The sequence below is a fragment of the Podarcis bocagei genome (assembly GCF_964188305.1).
Source record: "Podarcis bocagei genome assembly, chromosome: 2".
Classification (NCBI taxonomy): domain Eukaryota; kingdom Metazoa; phylum Chordata; class Lepidosauria; order Squamata; family Lacertidae; genus Podarcis; species Podarcis bocagei.
Window position 1 is genome coordinate 8,521,837 of NC_138126.1, and position 19,617 is coordinate 8,541,453.

Below are 19,617 nucleotides of genomic sequence, written 5' to 3' on the forward strand. Positions count from 1 at the left end.
TGTAGGGAGGAGGGGGGAGAGCAGGATCATAGGGACACAGACATGACCTCACTTGATACACCCAGTTCTGTTAAGTAATAAATTGATTGTATTTCATTTATATCCTGCCTTTTTGCTTAGCCACCCTGGATGGTTTACAATTTGACACTTCTCCTAAACATAAACCACCCCATCCCTCCTTTTCCTTCTCTCAGGGCAAAATGGGGCCTGTTGTCCTGCATCCTATGCAGCTTTGCAATCCTTTCACCTGGGCCAAAAATGTCATTAATAGTGAGTGGTGTCCATTGCCAGATAGTATCTTAAACTTCCTTTTTTCCTCCTCCCACCCAACCCCTTTTCCTTTTGTGTTGTGTCTTTTTTAGTATAAGCCTGAATGCAGGGACCGTCTTATTGCTGACATTTGTAAGCTGCTTTAGGACCCTTTTTTGGCCTAAGAGCAGGAGAGAAACGCTGTAAGTAAAATAGCCTCAGCTTCCTGATTTGCATACAATATATATTTTTAATCCTGGGAGGTGGAAATGAAACAGCTGTGACAAATTCCAGACAGGTAGCTGTTGCAGCAAAACACACAGAACCTTGTGGCATGAGAGTCTGATGAAATGTTATTGCAATACTATGATAAAATTATAAAAACACAGGTAATCATCACCTCCTTGATTTGAACAAGTTTGATTGGTGTAGCACAGAGACGTCCAACTCCTAATAGACTGAGATCCACTCGCAGAATAAAAAACTGGCAGTAATCTACCCCTTTTTGGGGGGGTGTTTCAGATCAAAGTTGTTTAGCTTTTTTTTAGGGAGCAGATACAGGTGTGTGTCAATGCTTTCCATGTCAGTTGATGTTAAAGTGGGGAATAAACCAAGTCAGCCAGTCATCAGCTCTGATTACATCCTGAGGGCTTCACACTCATCGCCAAACTACAGATAGATGCAGGGAACCATCTATAGAATCTCTTGTATTTCTTTTAAAGCATTAACAGCAGCATTTGCTGGAGGCCACTGTTCCAGGTTTATTATTATTATTATTACAGTGGTACCCCGGGTTACATACGCTTCAGGTTACAGACTCCGCTAACCCAGAAATAGTGCTTCAGGTTAAGAACTTTGCTTCAGGATGAGAACAGAAATCGTGCTCTGGCGGCGCGGCGGCAGCAGGAGGCCCCATTAGCTAAAGTGGTGCTTCAGTTTAAGAACAGTTTCAGGTTAAGTACAGACCTCCGGAACGAATTAAGTTCTTAACCCAAGGTACCACTGTATTATTAAAATCATTTCCTCATCACCACCATAATTTAGCTAAGCATTGAAAAATAATAAGATTTAGGAACATCTAAAGCTGCCTTCTGCAGGATCAAACTACGGTTCTTCTAGCTTAGAATTCTTGGCACCAACATGTGGCATAGAGTCACAAACAGTATTTTTCTTTTTTTTAAAAAGAACACTGCCACCCAAAAATATAGTATGATGGAGAGCAGTAAAAAATTATGCAAAGTTCCCATGTGCTTCTCCCTGCAGAACAAAGCCCCAAATCCTTAAATCAGAAGAAGAGGGGGAAAGGTCTAAAGAAATCCCATTTGCGACAGGAAGCACAAAGATCAGCCCATTGTAGGGCCAAGTATTTTTCAACTTGTTGGCTTGACGCAATCCTTTAAACAGCTTCCTCCATCTGGTGTCCTGAGGCCCATTACTGGAATTCTGCAATTGAGCTTGTGTCTCTTCCTTGAACAGCCCCATACTGTCCACACAAAGCTCTCTCTTATTCGCTGTCCTGCCATTGGGCAGGCAAAATAGCTCCTCATGAGTAGGGCGATCTACCCACCTCTCTGCTCAGATGTCAGAGAGGTTCCTCTGTTTCTGCTGCTCTTCCAGCCGACATATCTGTTGCAGAAAAACACACAGGAGGGTGTCAGGTGAACTAAGCACAGTTAAGCTGACAAAGGACGGGGGCATCTGAATAACAGAGTCAGAGCATCTAATCCAACCCAACTCCCCTTGCAGAGGACTCCATCCCTGGGCATGATCAAGACGCACATGAAATGTACAGGCAGGTAGCTGTGTTGGTATCTGTGCATGCACACAAAAGCTCATACCAAGAACAAACTTAGTTGGTCTCTAAGGTGCTACTGGAAGGAATTTTTTAATGAAATGTGCAGGAAGCAAAGATCAAAAGGGCACCTTCTGGGCAAAAGTATCCAGGTGAGGCTACCTATCTACAACAGGTGAGGCTTGTTATGGATGGGGGTGGGGGGCGCTACCCAACCAACACATCAGAAGCGTTGGCCTCCTGCGCTTTGCTCCAGAGCAAAGGAGCTCACTTTGCTGCATAGCATGACATGCAATTAATAGAATCATAGAGTTGGAAGAGACCACAAGGGCCATCGAGTCCAACCACCTGCCAAGCAGGAAACAATACAAAACATACATACCACTGGTTTCTATACATTTGCCTCCATTAGACAACCTATAGGTAAAGGTAAAGGACCCCTGGACGGTTAAGTCCAGTCAAAGGTGACTATGGTGTGTGGTGCTCATCTCGCTTTGAGGGTGAGGGAGCCAGCGTTTGTCCACAGACAGCTTTCCAGGTCATGTGGCCAGCATGACTAAACCACTTCTGGCACAATGGACACCGTGACAGAAACCAGAGTGCACAGAAACACTGTTTACCTTCCCACCACAGTGGTACCTATTTATCTACTTGCACAGGCATGCTTTCAAACTGCTAGGTTGGCAGGAGCTGGGACAGAGCAACGGGAGCTCACTCCGTTGCAGGATACTGGCATGCACACACAGCAAAAGCGATGCTGGACCCAATCCTCCTAAATCATCCATCAGAGGTTGATGGATGGATCCAACAGCAACTCCAACTTGTCCCGTGTAGACTGGATAAACATTGCTTAAAGCTGCTAAAGGCTCACCTTCCCTTCATCTCTCCCTGTTGGCCTCACTGGCTGAGGCCATAAGCTTTTGGAGGGCACCAGGTTGGGGAAGCCAGCAGTAGGGCATTGGCAGGAGCAGGCCTGAGCCAAATACATCGCGGAAGAAGGTGAGTTTTGAGAAGGCACTCAAAGGAAATAAGGGAGGTGGTTCTATGCAGGTGTGTGCGACGGCAGTTTCAGACATACAGGCCAGCAGAAGGTCTGTTTTCACTGCTTCTGGTGAAGGACAGAATACTGTGAATTGCCCCTCTCTCAATTTCCCCTTAACGTAAGCTTCTGTTTTCTGGGAGCATGGGAGGTTTAAATGCCGTTACCTTTCGGTTAGAGTATTTTATTTTCTGTCTCCAGTTTTACAGGGACCTTGTTCACAAGTTCACACAGGCCCTGAACAAATCCTCCCTTATGCCCGTCTCCCACCCTAGGCCTGTTCCATGCCGGAGGAAAAACTCGCAAAGAGGGACATCTCACTTACTTGGCACAGCTTAGTGTCTTTGCCACATCTCTGCAGAGAGAGAATCAAATTATGAGTTTCACTTGCCACAAGGGAGGGCACACAGCCAAGGCTTGCAAAGCCCAAAAGTCACAGAAACCCCCTACATTTTAAGTGGCCAAATGAAAAGGAACAACGAGAAAAGTTTTCTTTCATAAGTAAAGAGCTTAACAGTGAACAGTCGTGAGACCTAGTCAAACAAGTGGGTTATAGATTCTGAAGCCTCTAGTCATTTTACTCATGACAACGATTCTTCCGGACGGAAAGGGATGCAACGGAGTTTGTCCAGTCTCACCCTCTCTTGTGAGGAAGCACCTGGGGAAATATCCTGGCAGACACCCCAGGAACCTGTCACTAGTAAAGGTAGGAAGTCTTCCAGATTCCAAGCACTACCTGATTTCCTCAAACATGACCCTTTCTGCCTCTGACCCTTCCGGAAAAGTGCCACCACAACCACACTAAGAGGACACACTGCCCTCCACTGTCCTGAGAAAACCCTCCAATCAAAATTTTATTTTATTTTATTATTTAGTCGATTTACTGCCTGGGGCGGCCCTACCCTCTTATCTGCCCCTTAGAGCTGGCGCATCATGTGCAGGGCTGTGCCTTGGTGGTGGCAGATTCTCTCCTCCTTGCCCGCTCTCCAGCAGCCACGATGAGCTGCCCATGGGAGGAGGCTGGCAGTGGCAGCCATGGAGAGGCTATGGGATGCTTCCTCGACTAATCCTCCTAGCAAAGCATAATGGCAGCAGCACCGGCAGGGAAAATTGGGACATTCTGCGATCTTGTCAGAAGCCGGTGTGGCTTTCGTAATTCTGGGACTGTCCTCGGAAAATCGGGAAACTTGGAGGGTACATGGTACTTACTGATGCCCACGGAGATGCCGACAACAAAGACTACAGCCCCCATGATGCATAGAATTAGAAGCCAGCTGTCGAACACTGAAGGTTGAAGAGAAGAAAGGAGAGAAATGACTGACGGGAAACCCAGAACAAAAATGTCCTCTTACGGGGGAGGCCACAGGACCTGGGAGCTCGTGAAATTCATAGGGATTCGGGGAGGTAACCAGTATGTTTCTGAGCACAATTCAAAGTGTTGGTGTTGACCTTTAAAGCCCTAAACAGCCTTGGCCCAGTATACCTGAAGGAGCATCTCCACCCCCATCGTTCTACTGGGACACTGAGGTCCAGCTCCAAGGGCCTTCTGGCGGTTCCCTCGCTGAGAGAAGTGAGGTTACAGGAAACCAGGCACAGGGCCTTCTCGGTAGTGGCGCCCACCCTGTGGAACACCCTCCCATCAGATGTCAAGGAAATAAGCAACTATCTGACTTTTAGAAGACATCTGAAGGTGGCCCTGTTTAGGGAAGTTTTTAATGTTTGATGCTTTATCACATTTTAAATATTCTGTTGGGAGCCACCCAGAGTGACTGGGGAAACCTAGGCAGATGGATGGGATATAAATAATAAATTATCATCATCATCATCATCTAAGAAAGGGCCCCCCTCCATCTCATCACCTCTCAAGGCTTGCACAAGACCTCAATCATATCAGCAAATAGGAAATGTTTGTCTCCAGTTGGAGGTTGTCAATATCAGCTGCAATGCTGCCAGCTCCTTGGTGTCGTCCCTCTTCCTTCCCCGGGTGAAAATTCACCTCCCATAAGCCTTTGCTCCCCGCTGCCTCTCACCAGGCTCCTGCCAGGCCACATCCAGGTGTTTGGGCAGGGCTTCGTGCTCCACGTGGCACTGGAAGCGTTTCCTCTCCTTGGGGCTGGTTTTAATACCGAGCACGGCATGGTAGGTCCCGTCCGAATTGGGGGCGGCAACTCTGCGGAAGGTATCCTGCACCCAGGCCTCTCCGTCTTTCCTCCAGTAGGCATTGATCTCCTTTGGGTAGAAGCCGTAAACTCGGCAGACGAGGGTGGCCGGGCCTTTGGAGTCCTCCTTACTTGTCACCTTCACGACCGGAGGCTCTGCGGAAATGACAGAGGCGTCCTCAGAGGCAAGCAGGCCGTGTCCTCCTCAAATGTCCCCACACTCCTGTCAAGCTGGCAAAAATTAATCCCTCCCTTTTCTCTTTATGTTGGAAGGGTTGTGGAAAACTTGGTTCATTTATTCACATTTGGCAGAAATGCCCCCATGTTAAAAACTTTTGGAATAGGGTATTCCCCATTATATCCGCAATTACAGGCCAATCCCTTTGTCCAAATCCTGCCCCAGCCCTATTATCTTTGGACATGGACTTAGGCTCTACCCTGCACCACAGCCAAGTAGTAGGCTCCTTACTGACCACAGCATGAATGGAAGAAACAGTCTGAAATACCCCTGAAGATATCAGAAAATATATAGGATACGGCAATGTCCGAGCGTCTCGCCAGAAGTGTTTGATGGTTCTTGTATTTGACTAAGAACTTGTGGAATATGGATATAAAATTTACAACATGTTATGGTCTAAGAGAAAATGATACGAAAGTGATTTATCGGTGGTATCTAACACCGAGTATAAATGTATAAATCTAAACCAAATAAGTGTTGGAAATGTAAAGGATGAGCAAGTAAAATCCTCAATGATACATTGGGCAATAGATATTGGGCATAATATAGACATAGAAGCATGGGGATGATTGTGGAATATGGATATAAAATCTACAGCATATTATGATTTAAGAGAAAATGATATGAAAATGATATGTCATTGATATCTAACACCGAGTGAACTGGCAAAAATGTATAAATCTAAATCAAACAAATGTTGGAAATGTAAAGAAAAAGAAGGTTCTTTTTATCATATGTGGTGGTCTTGTAGTAAGGTTACTGGGAAATGATATCTAATGAATTGAAAAGGATGTTTAAAATAACCTTTGTAAAAAAAAACAACCCAGAAGCTTTTCTTTTGGAAGTTATAGGGACAGAACTACCTAAAATGTCTAGAAACTTATTCATGTACGTGACTACAGCAGCAAGAAGGTTACTTGCCCCAAAATGGAAAGAAGCAGAAGTCCCAGCAAAGGAAGAACGGATGCAAAAACTTAAGGAATATGCAGAAATGGTGAAATTTATCAGAAGAATAAGGAAACTAGATAATAAATCTTTTATAAAAGAATGGAAATGGTTTGTTGAATATTTATGGATAAATTGCAAACAGATAAAAACATTGGGAGGATTATTGTAATAACCTGCAGTTTTATAAGAGTATATTTGTAAAAAAAGATGAATAAATGAGCAAATTAAGTTAATTTGGATATGCAGGAGATATTAAAAACCGCAGAAAGAGGGGGAAAGGAAGTCAAGTTTTGAAATGTCAAAATGATTATAAAATTAGTTAAATGTATAAATTTGAAAACTATAAATAAATAAACCAATAAAGTGTCCCACACCAGGAGACCAAAAAGAGAAGAACCTCCAAGCACCAGGATCTCTTCCTTTGCATCTTGAGAGGCTGGCGGTCGTGAGTCTCTCCCAGTGTCCTTCCTGTTGGTCAAGGGGCAAATGTCATCCGTTCCAATTCAGTGGCTGAATTGGTTCAGATTCCTCCAAGCGCAGCTCCTAGTTCTTGACTTCCATAGAGCAAATGCTGGACTTGCAGCTTTTTGTGCTCCAAGACTTTTTCACCTTCATTTCCCCTCACACTTTATGAATTTAAGGGCCGGGGATGTGGGAACCAAACAGCTCTAGAAAAGACAGAACTCCTTCATAGTCCTCCTGCCTGCCCTGAGAGGTCCCCATGAGGTGTAGGAATGGATTTAAACAATAGGACAGGATATATACTGTATATACTTGAGTATAAGCCGACTTTTTCAGCACATTTTTTATGCTGAAAAAGCCCCCCTTGGCTTATACTTGAGTGAGACGGGCGGTGGTGGCGGAGGGACGAGTATAAGCCAAGAGGCACAGGAGCTGCAGTTGGGAAAGGTTTGTGGTTTGTGGTGTGGTGAACCAGCTTATACTCCAGTCAATGTTTTCCCAGTTTTTTGTGCTAAAATTAGGTGCCTTGACTTATATTCAGGTTGGTTTACACTCGAGTATCTATGGTAGTTTAGTTATTATCCTCCCTCGCTCATGTAAGTGAGATCAGCAGAGTACCATCCTTTGCCAATTTAAGCTTAGAAGCTAAGACAAGGTTGCTTTAACCTTCTAGAAACAATAATCCAGGATGCTTTCAGGCAGACTGGATTTTCTTGGTACAGTGGTACCTTGGTTCTCGAATGGCTTTGTAGTTGAACAACATGGAACGGAACCCAAATGCTGCAAACCTGGAAGTTTCCGGTTTGCAAACTTTTTTCAGAAGCCGAATGTGCTCTGTTTTGAGTGTTACGCTTCTGATTTGAGTGCCACACTTACATTTTGAATGTTATGCTGAGGTATGTCTGTTTTTGTGATTTATTTTGCAGTTTTCTGTGGCTCTTTTCCTTTCTTTTTTTGTGAGTGTGTGGAACCCAGTTCAGCTACTGATTGATTGATTGATTGATTGTGTGACTGCAATACATTGTTTACTGCTTTCATTTTATGGATCAATGGTCTCTTTACATAATAAAATTCATGTTAAATTGCTACTTTAGGGGCTGTTTTTAAAAGTCTGGAACGAATTAATCCATTTTGCATTACTTTCTATGGGAAAGCGCACCTTGGTTTTGGAACGGACTTCTGAAACGGATTAAGTTTGAGAACCAAGGTACCACTGTATTATCCCTCTTCTCCCCCACTTAAAAGCAATCATACACACATTGTTTTGTGAAGAAATAAAAGCAGTGTTTACTTACATAATCTGGGTCTCAAAGCAGCAATTACAGTAGCAAAATGAAGCAAAAGTAAGACAGGTTTGTAACTACTATCCAAGCTACAAAAGTACAAAATCTAAGTATGAAATGGTGTCTGAGCATGTGCATGTGGTTGCAGCTTATTGCCAAGGCACAGAAAGTAAGTGATCTCAGTTTTTTCTCTAGCCAATTTTACAGGAAAGCTCTGAACCTCAGCCCCTTCATATCTGGCAAAACATGAATCATTGGGTGAATACAATAATGTTCCACATTATTCCACAAAAGGCCTCAACTCCTTGGAATGGAGGCGACATAAGAGTTAACCAGCAGGTCCAGCAAGAATTTCAGGAAGACGTGAAGCCATAAAATACATTGTTAGTGTTTTTATGACTTTCCATAGGGCTGAGGCTTTTATTTACGGCGGGGTGGTGCAAAGAGGATAATTCAAAGGTGTGGCAGTCTGCACATGTTCTGATATATCCAGCCTGAAGGTTCTCAACATTAAGAAGAGAGATTTAAACCCTTTCAAGTTGAAAACTTGGTCCGGTCTGTCTCCACTATGCTTGCGTTCTTTATTTCATTTTTTAAAAAATCATTTTCGTTTGATTTTACAAATACAAAATTATAACAATCCAGATGTGTATCCATATATAGAGATTACTCTGAATCTTGAGATTTCCCCCCAACCCCTCCATGGGTCCTATTGTCAACATTTACAACTGCATATTTTTCTATAATCTATATTTTATATCAGTCCATATTATCCATCATATTTGTTACATTACAAGTGAGATTAAATTCCTGATAATGTTTTCATCTGCTTGCAAAGGTCTCCTAAATAAATTATATTTCCCACCCCACCCCACCATTATTTTTTAAAAGTTTTTGCCCTCTTGCTTCCTGAGATTCTTTATTTATTTCAAAAGATCGGGATAAATATTCTAGAAGTGTGTCCTCTCTGCCACCCCCTAAGCTGTCGTTTATTATTATTATTACACCGGTACCTCTGGTTGAGAACAGGATCCATTCCAGAGCCCTGTTCGCAACCTAAAAGGAACGCAATCCGCATCTGCGCCACATCTGCGCATGTGCATGATGTCATTTTGCGGATCTGCGCATGCGCAGGTAGCGAAACCCGGAAGTAACCCTTTCCGGTACTTCCAGGGCGCTGCGGGACACAACCTGAAAAAACATATCATGAAGCAAACGTAACAAGAACTATGACTGTATTACAGTGGTGCCCCGCAAGACGAATGCCTCGCAAGACGGAAAACTCGCTAGACGAAAGAGTTTTCCGTTTTGGAGGTGCTTCGCTAGACGAATTTCCTATGGGCTTGCTTCGCAAGACGACAATGTCTTGCGAGTTCCTGCGGGTTTTTTTCCTCCCCCCCCTTTTTCTAAGCCGCTAAGATGCTTATCAGCTAATCCGCCAATCCTTCAATGGGCTTGCTTCGCAAGACGAAAAAACCGCTAGACGAAGAGAATCACAGAACGGATTGTTTTCGTCTTGCGAGGCACCACTGTATTATTATTATTATTATTAGGCAGCTCTTGGCTCCCATCACCTTTGCAGTGTGGTATAGGATGGGTTTATGCTGGGTAGAATATGAAAGAATTTCAGCACACACACCCAACTCAACACAAGTCTTGTTCCCATCTCCCTGCACCTGCCCTCACACAAACACCCACCTGTCCTCAGCAAAGCCTCCTTCCCGTAGTCCAGGTATCTCCGCAGCCACGCAATGCAGTCCTCCTTCCCCACGTAAGCCATCACAGAGACCGTCTGGTTTCCAGTCTGGTTCACCTGGGCTCCTCTCTCGACTGCCATCCAGGAGAGAGACTCCAGGTCAAGGTCGGGGTAGACCGTCCCATCATAGGCTTCCTGCTCGTACGCTCCTTGGCGGCCTTCTTGGCTCAACTCGCAGCCGTACCTGACCTGCCAGGTATGCAGGCCTGGGAGAAGGGGCAAGAAGTCAGTGGGACAGGGGAGACAGATTGGGGGACCGGAGCAGGTGAAACCCCCACAAACCCACAGAAGAGGTTTGGCAAAGATATTATTATTATTATTATTATTATTATTATTATTATTATTATTATTATTATTAAAAATAATTCATTTTTCTTTTTCATTCATTACATACATCTCAAATTCTTAACATTTACTATATATTCCTCCCTCCTTCCCCTCCAAGGCTTCCCCCAACTTGCGCTTCTGGTTTGTTTCTATTTTCACCCACTTTGCTATCTCTTAACAGAAAAAGTTATTAATAACATAGCATCAAACCTAAAAACCTAAAAATAAAAGTAAATACACCATCATATTTCACTATCTTCTAAACATTTTCTGATGCTGATAATGTGAATGTTTATTTAAATCCAAGATTTGATTATTTTTCACCTTGGGGAAGAAGAGGCAGACTGGATAGCTCAGTCGGTAGAGCGCGAAACTCTTAATCTCAGGGTTGTGGGTTCAAATCCCATGGCGGACAAAAGATCCCTGCGTTGCAGGGGGTTGGACTAAAAGACCCTCAGGGTCCCCTCCAACTATGATTCCAGCTCCGAGGGCCTTCTGGCGGTTTCCTCACTGAGGTTACAGGGACCCTGGCAGAGGGCCTTCTCGGTGGTGGCTCCCACCCTCCCACCCCGCTGTTGGTTCCTCTAGCTAAGCATCATCAGCACCAAGTTTTTACTTGCAGTTGCTTTCAGGCAGGAATCTCTCTCATCCCTACTTAGAGATGCTCAGGATTGAAAACAGGTCATTTTTTCTCCATGGAAAGCAACGAACATTTTCTGTTTACCTCCAAGTTTAACGTCACTCAAGTTCCGACAGTGCAATCCTATGTACAGTGGTACCTCTGGATGTGAACGGGATCTTTTCCAGGGCCCCGTTTGCATCCTGAAGCGAACGCAACCTGTGTCTGCATGCGTGGGTAGCGTCTCGCCGCTTCCGTGCATGCACGTGACGTCATTTTGAGCGTCTGCGCATGCGCGAGCGGCGAAACCCGGAAGTAATACGTTCCGTTACTTCCGGGTCGCTCAACCTGAAGCATATTTAACCCGAGGTATGACTGTACTTGTCCATGCAGAAGCAAGTCCCTTTGATTTCGGTGGGATTTACAGGCAAGTGTAAATAGGGGCTTCCCCTGCATGCGAAGACAGGCCCCGGTGGATCGAGCAGATGAGACCAAGTGTGGTAAAGGTAAAGGGACCCCTGACCCTTAGGTCCAGTCGTGACCGACTCTGGGGTTGCCGGTGCTCATCTCGCTTTATTGGCCGAGGGAGCCGGCGTACAGCTTCCGGGTCATGTGGCCAGCATGACTAAGCCGCTTCTGGCGAACCAGAGCAGCGCACGGAAAGGCCTTTTACCTTCCTTCCAGAGCCATACCTATTTATCTGCTTGCACTTGGACGTGGTTTCGAACTGCTAGGTTGGCAGGAGCAGGGACCGAGCAACGGGAGCTCACCCCGTCGTGGGGATTTGAACCACTGACCATCTGATTGGCAAGTTCTAGGCTCTGTGGTTTAACCCACAGCTCCACCCGCATCCCTGACCAAGTGTGGGGCCAGCCGTAAATAAGGCAGTTTCTGCACATGTCACAGAAAGAAGTGAGGGGCAGGTGGGGCTCATCCACCAGGGAAGGGAGACCATGGAGGAGAAGGAAAACGCTGATCCTAAACCTCTGCTGACTTGCGGAGAAGAAAAGGCTCTCAGGAGCAAACTCTACATAAATCCAGAGTGGAGTCCTGAGGATGGTTGAATGGCGCCTTGTACGCCTCCTTCGGGCAACTCCTGCAGCTCAGTTGGTACCAAACGTCTTGCTCTGCTTTCCTTTGGAGCACATCAGCAAGGCTGAGAGGGGGGTCTTGCCGTCTGAGCAGTGCAGGACCTCCAGACACACTGCCCAAGCTTGCACCCCAGGGCGGTCACTTGGGTGCTGCTAAGGTTACAGTCAAACTGCTTGGTGCATGGAAGGAGAAGGAGCTTCTGTGCAGAGCAGAGCTCCTCCTTCCTCTTCTCCCAGTTGCCGTCCCCCTGCTCCCCATTTCCTGACCAGGGGAGGGATAAATATTGGGGAGGGGGACTTGCCGCCCCTTGCAGCACCCACTCACCTGTGCTCTGCTCGTGGTCACGCTGCACACTCTCCAGAACGACCCGGAAGACTTCCTCAGCGTCCCGAAAGATCTGGGTCATATTGTCCCAGTAATGGGGGTAGTCCTGCCCCACCTTCTGGACCCAGGGCACCTGAGGAAAGGCCCTTTTCCTCTCACTGTCGTACTGAATGAAGATGTGGTCATCAACGGACCCCTGAGCGGTGAACTGGGGCAGCCCCTGGCCTGGCTCAGACACCCTCGTGTAGAAATAGCGCAAGGAGTGCGAGGAGGAGCCTGGAAAGGAAGACAGAGAGGGGCAGAATTAGGACTCCAGTAGAATCATAAAATGAAGGTATCTCTGAGGGCAATTTAGTCCGACCCCCGGCAACGCAGGAAGCTCAGCTAAAGATTTCTAAGTATTTAGGAAGGATGTTGACAAGCTAGAACATGCGCAGAGTGTGGGAATGATCAGGGAAGCAGGAGAGGATATATTGTTTGATTATAGCCTTTCCAACTTGTGTAAATGAAATATACTCAGAGTCGCAAAGTGATTTCATGCTCTTTATTCAGCTCATAGTGGTGAGAAGAAGAAGAAGAGTTTGGATTTGATATCCCGCTTTATCACTACCCGAAGGTGTCTCAAAGCGGCTAACATTCTCCTTTCCCTTCCTCCCCCACAACAAACACTCTGTGAGGTGAGTGGGGCTGAGAGACTTCAAAGAAGTGTGACTAGCCCAAGGTCACCCAGCAGCTGCATGTGGAGGAGCGGAGACGCAAACCCGGTTCCCCAGATTACGAGACTACCGCTCTTAACCACTACACCATACTGGCTCCACTGAGGAGGAATGAATTGAATGTCCCCTCAAAGTATCTGCTTTATATACATTATTTACACAATGGGCTGCACATGATTGGCTAATTCTGGAATTCTACTGTAAGCCATTCAGGTTGTGGATTCACTTATATCTGGAGCATGATTGGGTGGTTCCTGCCAACCAATCATACTGCTGCATTGTTCTAGGACCAATCAGACTGCTGCATTCTGAATCCTATTGTTCTAGGACCAATCAGACTGCTGCAGTTTGGATCCTATTCAACTCAGTACATAACAGTAAACAAGTTCACAACTTAGCAGAGTAACATTCCCCCTTTTAAACTCACGGCGGATGCGTTTGCTCAGGCTCGCTAAAGCCTCTATAATAACCGTTCTGGTATTTTCCCGTTATTCCCTCATATAAAAGATAAGACATGACACAGTCTTCTATAAAAGAAGATTATGTTCACAATCGGATCCCAGAAGCTTAGAAAAGTAACATACACCTGGAAACTATCCCATAAGGAGACAGTCCCTTTTGTCTTCTCTTGGCTGGAGGCCAAGAGAGCATCTTTGGCTAATCAGATGTTGCTTCTTCGACGATAGTAGTCATAGAGAGAAAGATGGCTGTCTTGCCCTGTGCTTTTGTCGTTACCTGCACAGGTGAGGCCACGCCCACCTCTAGTCACATGCAGAGGAAGTCTGTCCCAGCCCAGAAGGAAACAGGAAGTTTACCTGCTGGCTGGACAAGCATCCCTCCCCATGTGTAAACATGTTCACTCTAGGAATGTTGTACTTGACTGCTCTTGTGTTTCACATCCCACACAGAGGAGGGCAACTAAGATGATCAAGGGTCTGGAAGCCAAGCCTTATGAGGAATGGTTGAAGGAGCTGAGTAGCCTGGAAAAGAGGAGACAGAGAGGAGATAGGAGATCCATCTTCAAATATCTCAAGGGCTGTCCCATGGAAGATGGAGCGTGCTTGTTTTCTTCAGCTCGGGAGGGTAGGACTCAAACCAATGGCTTCAAGTTTCAATAAAGGAGATTCTGACTAAATATCCGGAAGAACTTTCCAACAGTAAGAGCTGTCTGACAGTGGGACAGTCTCTCTCGGGAGCTGGTGGGCTCTCCTTCCTTGGAGGTTTTTAAGCAGAGGTTGGAGGGCCTTCTGTCATGGGTGCTTTAGTTGAGATTCCTGCATTGCAGTGAGTTGGAAATAATAATAATAATAATAATAATAATAATAATAATAATAATAATAATTTATTTATACCCCGCCCATCTGGCTGGGTTCCCCAGCCACTCTGGGCAGCTTCCAAAGAATATTAAAATACTATAATACATCAAACATTGAAAGCTTCCCGAAACAGGGCTGCCTTCAGATGTCTTCTAAAAGCCTGGTAGTTGTTGTTCTCTTTGACATCTGGTGGGAGGGTGTTCCACAGGGAGGGCGCCACTACCGAGAAGGCCCTCTGCCTGGTTCCCTGTAACTTGGCTTCTCGCAGTGAGGGAACTGCCAGAAGGCCCTCGGTGCTGGACCTCAGTGTCCGGGTAGAACGATGGGGGTGGAGACGCTCCTTCAGATATACTGGACCAAGACCTTTGGGGTCCCTTCCAACTCTAAGATTCTATGATTCCATGATCCATGAATCTTTGTCCAACATGGAGCTCAAACCCTGAACTATCAATGCTGTCACTCTTTGCTGACTTGAAGAAATGCAGTATTTTAGCCATAATTCACATGTGGTCGTATGTGAGATTTCACCCCTCCCATATCCAAGAATCTCCTGAGGAGTCTGCTGATTCTCCAGAGAGGAGGAGGCGTGTTCTGCTCTCTACTTATTCTGCTCCAGCACCAAGTCAGTCAGTCAGTCAGTGTCGGGGAGAGAGAGAGAGAGACACTGAGTGTTAGAGATTATGTGTAGAGATAAGGTTGCTGCTAAGAGCAGCTGCAGACTCAGTGCAGTGCAGCATTCATTTATGCTTCGACCTATTTAGCTCTGTATATAGTTGTATAATAGTTGTAGATAGAATAAAGAAGATATTCTACAGAGCTGCTCTCCGAGTTGTTTATATACTCTGCTAGACTCTGCTGTACTCTGCTGTGCGACGACTGTCTTCTTGTGGGAGTGAATCCGGTGCTCACAACACTAAGCTGTGAGTCCACAGCACTTTGACCTGTTCCTGTGCAGAAGGTGGTCTCTGGAAGTGCTACCCAGCTCGCCTAGCCCAGTCAGGGCTGAAGTGGATGAGTCCAGTTGGTGGCATTGGCTCAAGGGCGATGCTGACAGTATGTTCCTTGCAGTTCCATGCACTCTCTAATAAAAAATATCACCGTGGACAGCACACATGCAAGAAAATTGGCACAATCACATCAAAAGTAAAAAAAACCCCAAATGTCAGTTGAGTCCAATGACCATCGGATTAAAGAGCAGTTCTTTTCTGCTTTCTTTTGAAGGCCATAGCGCTTTGCAAGTTGCTTTGGGTCCCTTCTCTGGGAGAAAAAGAATCTAAAAAGGTAATGAATAATATTAGAGATGTTAGCACTGCAATGCAGGGCAATGCCTTTCATTCAGCCGTCTGTTTTCTGCACATTTTACTTTACCACCAACTAAAATGTCGCAAAATAGTGACAAACTTTCTAGTCCTCTTTGTTTGCCCCAAACGGATATTGCGCAAGGAAAAACATAAAGCAGAAGTTTTCAGCTCGGTGTGGTCGCTGGAAAGCTCAGCTTGAAGACGTGGTTCCGAGGTGGAGATTGTGGTACAGGGGAAGGTTCGACATTTCCTGTTTTTTATTCTGCCGATCTGCTGTTTTCCCTTCAAACAAAGAGCTGAACTACACCTAATGTTGCTGTACCAGGTGGGTGCAGTTGTGGTTGTTATCAAGACTGCAACACGCCAGGGGCAGAGGACACAGGGAGGGGAGGTTTAAAACACAACTTTAAAATCAGATTTTAAAACTACAACTTGCATTGTTCCCCCCACCCCCCGCCCAATGTTGGAGCCTATCCAACTAACCCTGGAAAGTGAAACTTACCAAAGAGGAAAGAGAGTCTTGTGACACCTGAAAAATTAAGAAGCTTTTTTTATGCCACAAGCTTCAAGAAATAGCATTTAATGTAGGAGGTGCAGAAACTGCTTTCCTGAGCGGTTTGTGTGTTCACACATGGAGGTGTTTTTTAGGGGGGTAAATAGTGAGGCCAGAGGTAAAAGAGATGCAGAAATGTACCTGTTACCACAACCGTTTCGCCCACCGGGAAGCCAATTAATGCACAGGCCCCAATAAATGCAACCCATCCGTGCAACTGAATCCTTGCATATCGTGAAAAGTCGACTTGCACCTGCGTTCCTGCCTGAATTCCTTTGGGCGTCCTCCGCAGAGCCCAGCCAGATCTGGGACAGGAAAATCCGCCTGGCACCGTCATCTTTCAGTGACAGGCAAAAACTTATCTCTTCCGCCAGACACCTTTACAAATTAGGGTGATGTCGCTGGATGTTATTTGTATTTTGCGGCCAAAACAATATTGTATTTTCTCGCTGCTGTTTGGCTGGAATTTATGCTACGGCCTTTGTTAACTTTTTCATTCATCCAACTTAATGTTATGGTTTTTAAAATGGTGTAAGTTGCTTACGAAGATCATGGCCACTGGCAAATAGAAGGGGAAGAAATGGAGGCAGTGAGAAATTTAACTTTCTTGGGCTCCATGATCACTGCAGATGGTGACAGCAGCCACGAAATTAAAAGACGCCTGCTTCTTGGGAGGAAAGCAATGACAAACCTAGACAGCATCTTAAAAAGCAGACAAAGGTCCGTATAGTTAAAGCTATGGTTTTCCCAGTAGTGATGTATGGAAGTGAGAGCTGGACCATAAAGAAGGCTGATTGCCGAAGAACGGATGCTTTTGAATTATGGTGCTGGAGGAGACTCTTGAGAGTCCCATGAACTGCAAGAAGATCAAACCTCTCCATTCTGAAGGAAATCAGCCCTGAGTGCTCACTGGAAGGACAGATCCTGAAGCTGAGGCTCCAAGACTGTGGCCACCACATGAGAAGAGAAGACTCTCTGGAAAAGACCCTGATGTTGGGAAAGATGGAGCGCACAAGGAGAAGGGGACGACAGAGGACGAGATGGTTGGACAGTGTTCTTGAAGCTACCAACATGAGTTTGACCAAACTGCGGGAGGCAGTGGAAGACAGGAGGGCCTGGCGTGCTCTGGTCCAGGGGGTCACGAAGAGACAGACACGACTAAATGACTAAACAACAACAAGTTGCTTACAGACTCCTTTTGCAGCAAGCGGCTAACAATTGAAAACATCACCATCATCTAGCACCTCAGCTAGTAGCTCAGTTGGTAGAGCATGAGAGTTTTAAGCTCAGGGTCGTGAGTTTGAGCCACACGTTGGGCAAAATATTCCCGCATTTCAGGATGGACTAAATGCAGTGGCGTAGCGTGGGGGGTGCAGGGGGGGCCGGCCGCACCGGGCGCAACATCTGGGGGTTAGGGGGCGCAAATCCATGGGTTAGGGGGGGCAAATCCACGGCTTAGGGGGTGCAAATCCACGGGTTAGGGGGCGCAAATCCATGGGTTAGGGGGCGCAAATCCACGGGTTAGGGGGCGCAAATCCACGGGTTAGGGGCGCAAATCCACGGGTTAGGGAGCGCAAATCCACGGGTTAGGGGGCGCAAATCCACGGGTTAGGGGGCGCAAATCCACAGGTTAGGGGGCGCAAATTGCTTGCCCTGTCCCGGGTGCTGACAACCCACGCTACGCCACTGACTAAATGACCATCGTGGTTCCTTCCAACTCTGCAATTCTATGATTCTTTGATCTCATCATCCCTGCAAGGACAAGCCAGGCCCAAATAAACTGACGGGAAAGGGCTGCAAGGAGGTGGTGTGAGGGTTAGAGTGTCGGTCTTTGTTACCTGGGAGAGCTGGGTTCGAATCCCCACTCAGCCATGAAGCTTGCTGGGTGACCTTGGGCCAGACATTGTCTCTCAGCCCAGCCCACCTCACCGGGTTGTTGTGAGGATAAAATGGGAAGCTGGAGAACTACACTCCACCTTCAGCTCCTTGGGTGAAAAAGTGGTGTGGTAAATGTAATAAATTCAGTAAATAAATCAAGAGAAGGAATGGGGGGACTTTTGGGAACTAGGGAGGGGAGATAAGGTTTTACCTCTTGCTTGTTTCTTAGGTGGCCTTTAGTTTCCCTGCCTTATTGCTACGGTTCTCCAAGGTGTGTTTCGTAGTTTGCCAGGCGCTGGGCAGAAAAGAAACAACAGAAAAACACAGAAAGCACACACACAGAAAGCACGCACGCACACGCGCGCACACACACACAAACACACACAAACACCCATCTACACACCAGACCTTTAAAGCACATTCAAAGCACATTTCCCCCGCTCCCAAAGAACCACAAGAACTCTAAATTGCTGACAATTTAGGTCTTTCCAGGGTAAACTATAGTTCCCATACTTATTTTCCCAAAGCCGGGGGGGGGGGGGAGGCAGGTCAAACCAGGCAGCACTGAAGTATTTTCTGGGGGGGGTAAACGGGCCGTACATTTAAAGCAGATGCAACACACATTGAAAGCAGCTGGCTCCCCCCCCAAAAAAGTCCTGGGAACTGTAGTTTGCAAAGGGCGCAGGGAATTATAGCTCTGCAAGGGGAAAGCGAGGGCTGTGACTCCAGCTCTGTGTATTCATTTATAGCGTTATACCCCATACCCCTTTGGGGCTTGAAGTTTTTGTAAGGGTTGCAGCCATTGCTACACAGAGTAGACCCAATGGGCACGACTAACTATGGTGCGTGAATTTCCAAAGGAGACCTTTTTTATGTGCAGCAAGTGACTAATAAGTGCGATATTGTTGTGAGAAGGACAAGAAAGTTCGCCCCCATCTAAACATATTTAGGAAAACACGTTTTTATCTTTTTAGCACCCTAATCTCTGGGTGGGAGGAGGGGGCAGGGGGTGCCCTGAACAAATATAGATCATTTTCTGCTGGCGAAAGAGGCGCTAAGGTATGGATTGCATTGTCTGCAAATCCACTCTCCCCCAACGCGCTCACTGTAAATGTGTTGCGGACAAACACACGCACGTACTGGGTGCCAATTCTGTTCCCGGGTCGACATTTAACCCCCGAAGAAGCCACTCACCTGCGCAGCCCCCCAGCAGGAAGGAAGCGGATCCCAGCAGCAGCGGCAGCAGCAGCAGCAGCCCGACGGGCCACCGGCGCAGACCCATCAGCAGCTTCGCGTTGCACAATTCCCTCTAAGAAGCCCGGGGAACTCGCGGCCACTAGAATCCGGGCAAGAACCGGGACATCTCGGGCTGCATGGGTGTCTCTCTGGGGGATACTTGCGTGCTCGCGCGCTCTGCTGTTTCTTAACAGTTCCTATTTACAACTTTACCTCCGTCTGTGACGCTTTTCTGCCCCCTGCTGGCTACTTCCCAGGTCGAAAATGCAAGCCGGTGATTTCTAAGAAACCACCCGGGTACGTCTGAGCAAGTCACGGGGCGCGTGTAA

At 46.5% G+C, this 19,617-nt stretch overlaps 1 protein-coding gene across 2 annotated transcripts; it reads right to left on the minus strand.

The window, feature by feature from the left end:
• Window positions 1-1,252: 1,252 nt before the first annotated feature.
• On the minus strand, window positions 1,253-19,485 carry LOC308580993 (DLA class I histocompatibility antigen, A9/A9 alpha chain-like). Of its 2 annotated transcripts, XM_081183392.1 has the most exons (7): window positions 19,247-19,481; window positions 12,289-12,564; window positions 9,869-10,132; window positions 5,111-5,395; window positions 4,290-4,364; window positions 3,406-3,435; window positions 1,718-1,875 (listed from the first exon to the last, which is right to left on the minus strand). In XM_081183392.1, exons 1-6 carry the CDS (start codon window positions 19,332-19,334, stop codon window positions 3,416-3,418), a joined length of 1,008 nt encoding a protein of 335 aa, XP_081039518.1. In that variant the 5' UTR covers window positions 19,335-19,481; the 3' UTR covers window positions 1,718-1,875; window positions 3,406-3,415. The 2 variants fall into 2 exon arrangements, with proteins under 2 accessions (XP_081039517.1, XP_081039518.1); XM_081183391.1 differs by lacking the exon at window positions 3,406-3,435 and having other exon boundaries at window positions 1,253-1,875; window positions 19,247-19,485.
• Between the last annotated feature and the right edge of the window lie 132 nt (window positions 19,486-19,617).

What these genes read in the sequence shown, in the direction of transcription:
- LOC308580993 (XM_081183391.1), bottom strand. Translation starts at nt 19,334, where the DNA reads ATGGGTCTGCGCCGGTGGCCCGTCGGGCTGCTGCTGCTGCTGCCGCTG. An exon ending in CCTGCTGGGGGGCTGCGCAG is followed by an intron (nt 12,565 to 19,246) that starts GTGAGTGGCTTC and finishes CTTCCTTTCCAG; the next exon opens with GCTCCTCCTCGCACTCCTTG. An exon ending in GGAGGCTTTGCTGAGGACAG is followed by an intron (nt 5,396 to 9,868) that starts GTGGGTGTTTGT and finishes TCATTTCCGCAG; the next exon opens with AGCCTCCGGTCGTGAAGGTG.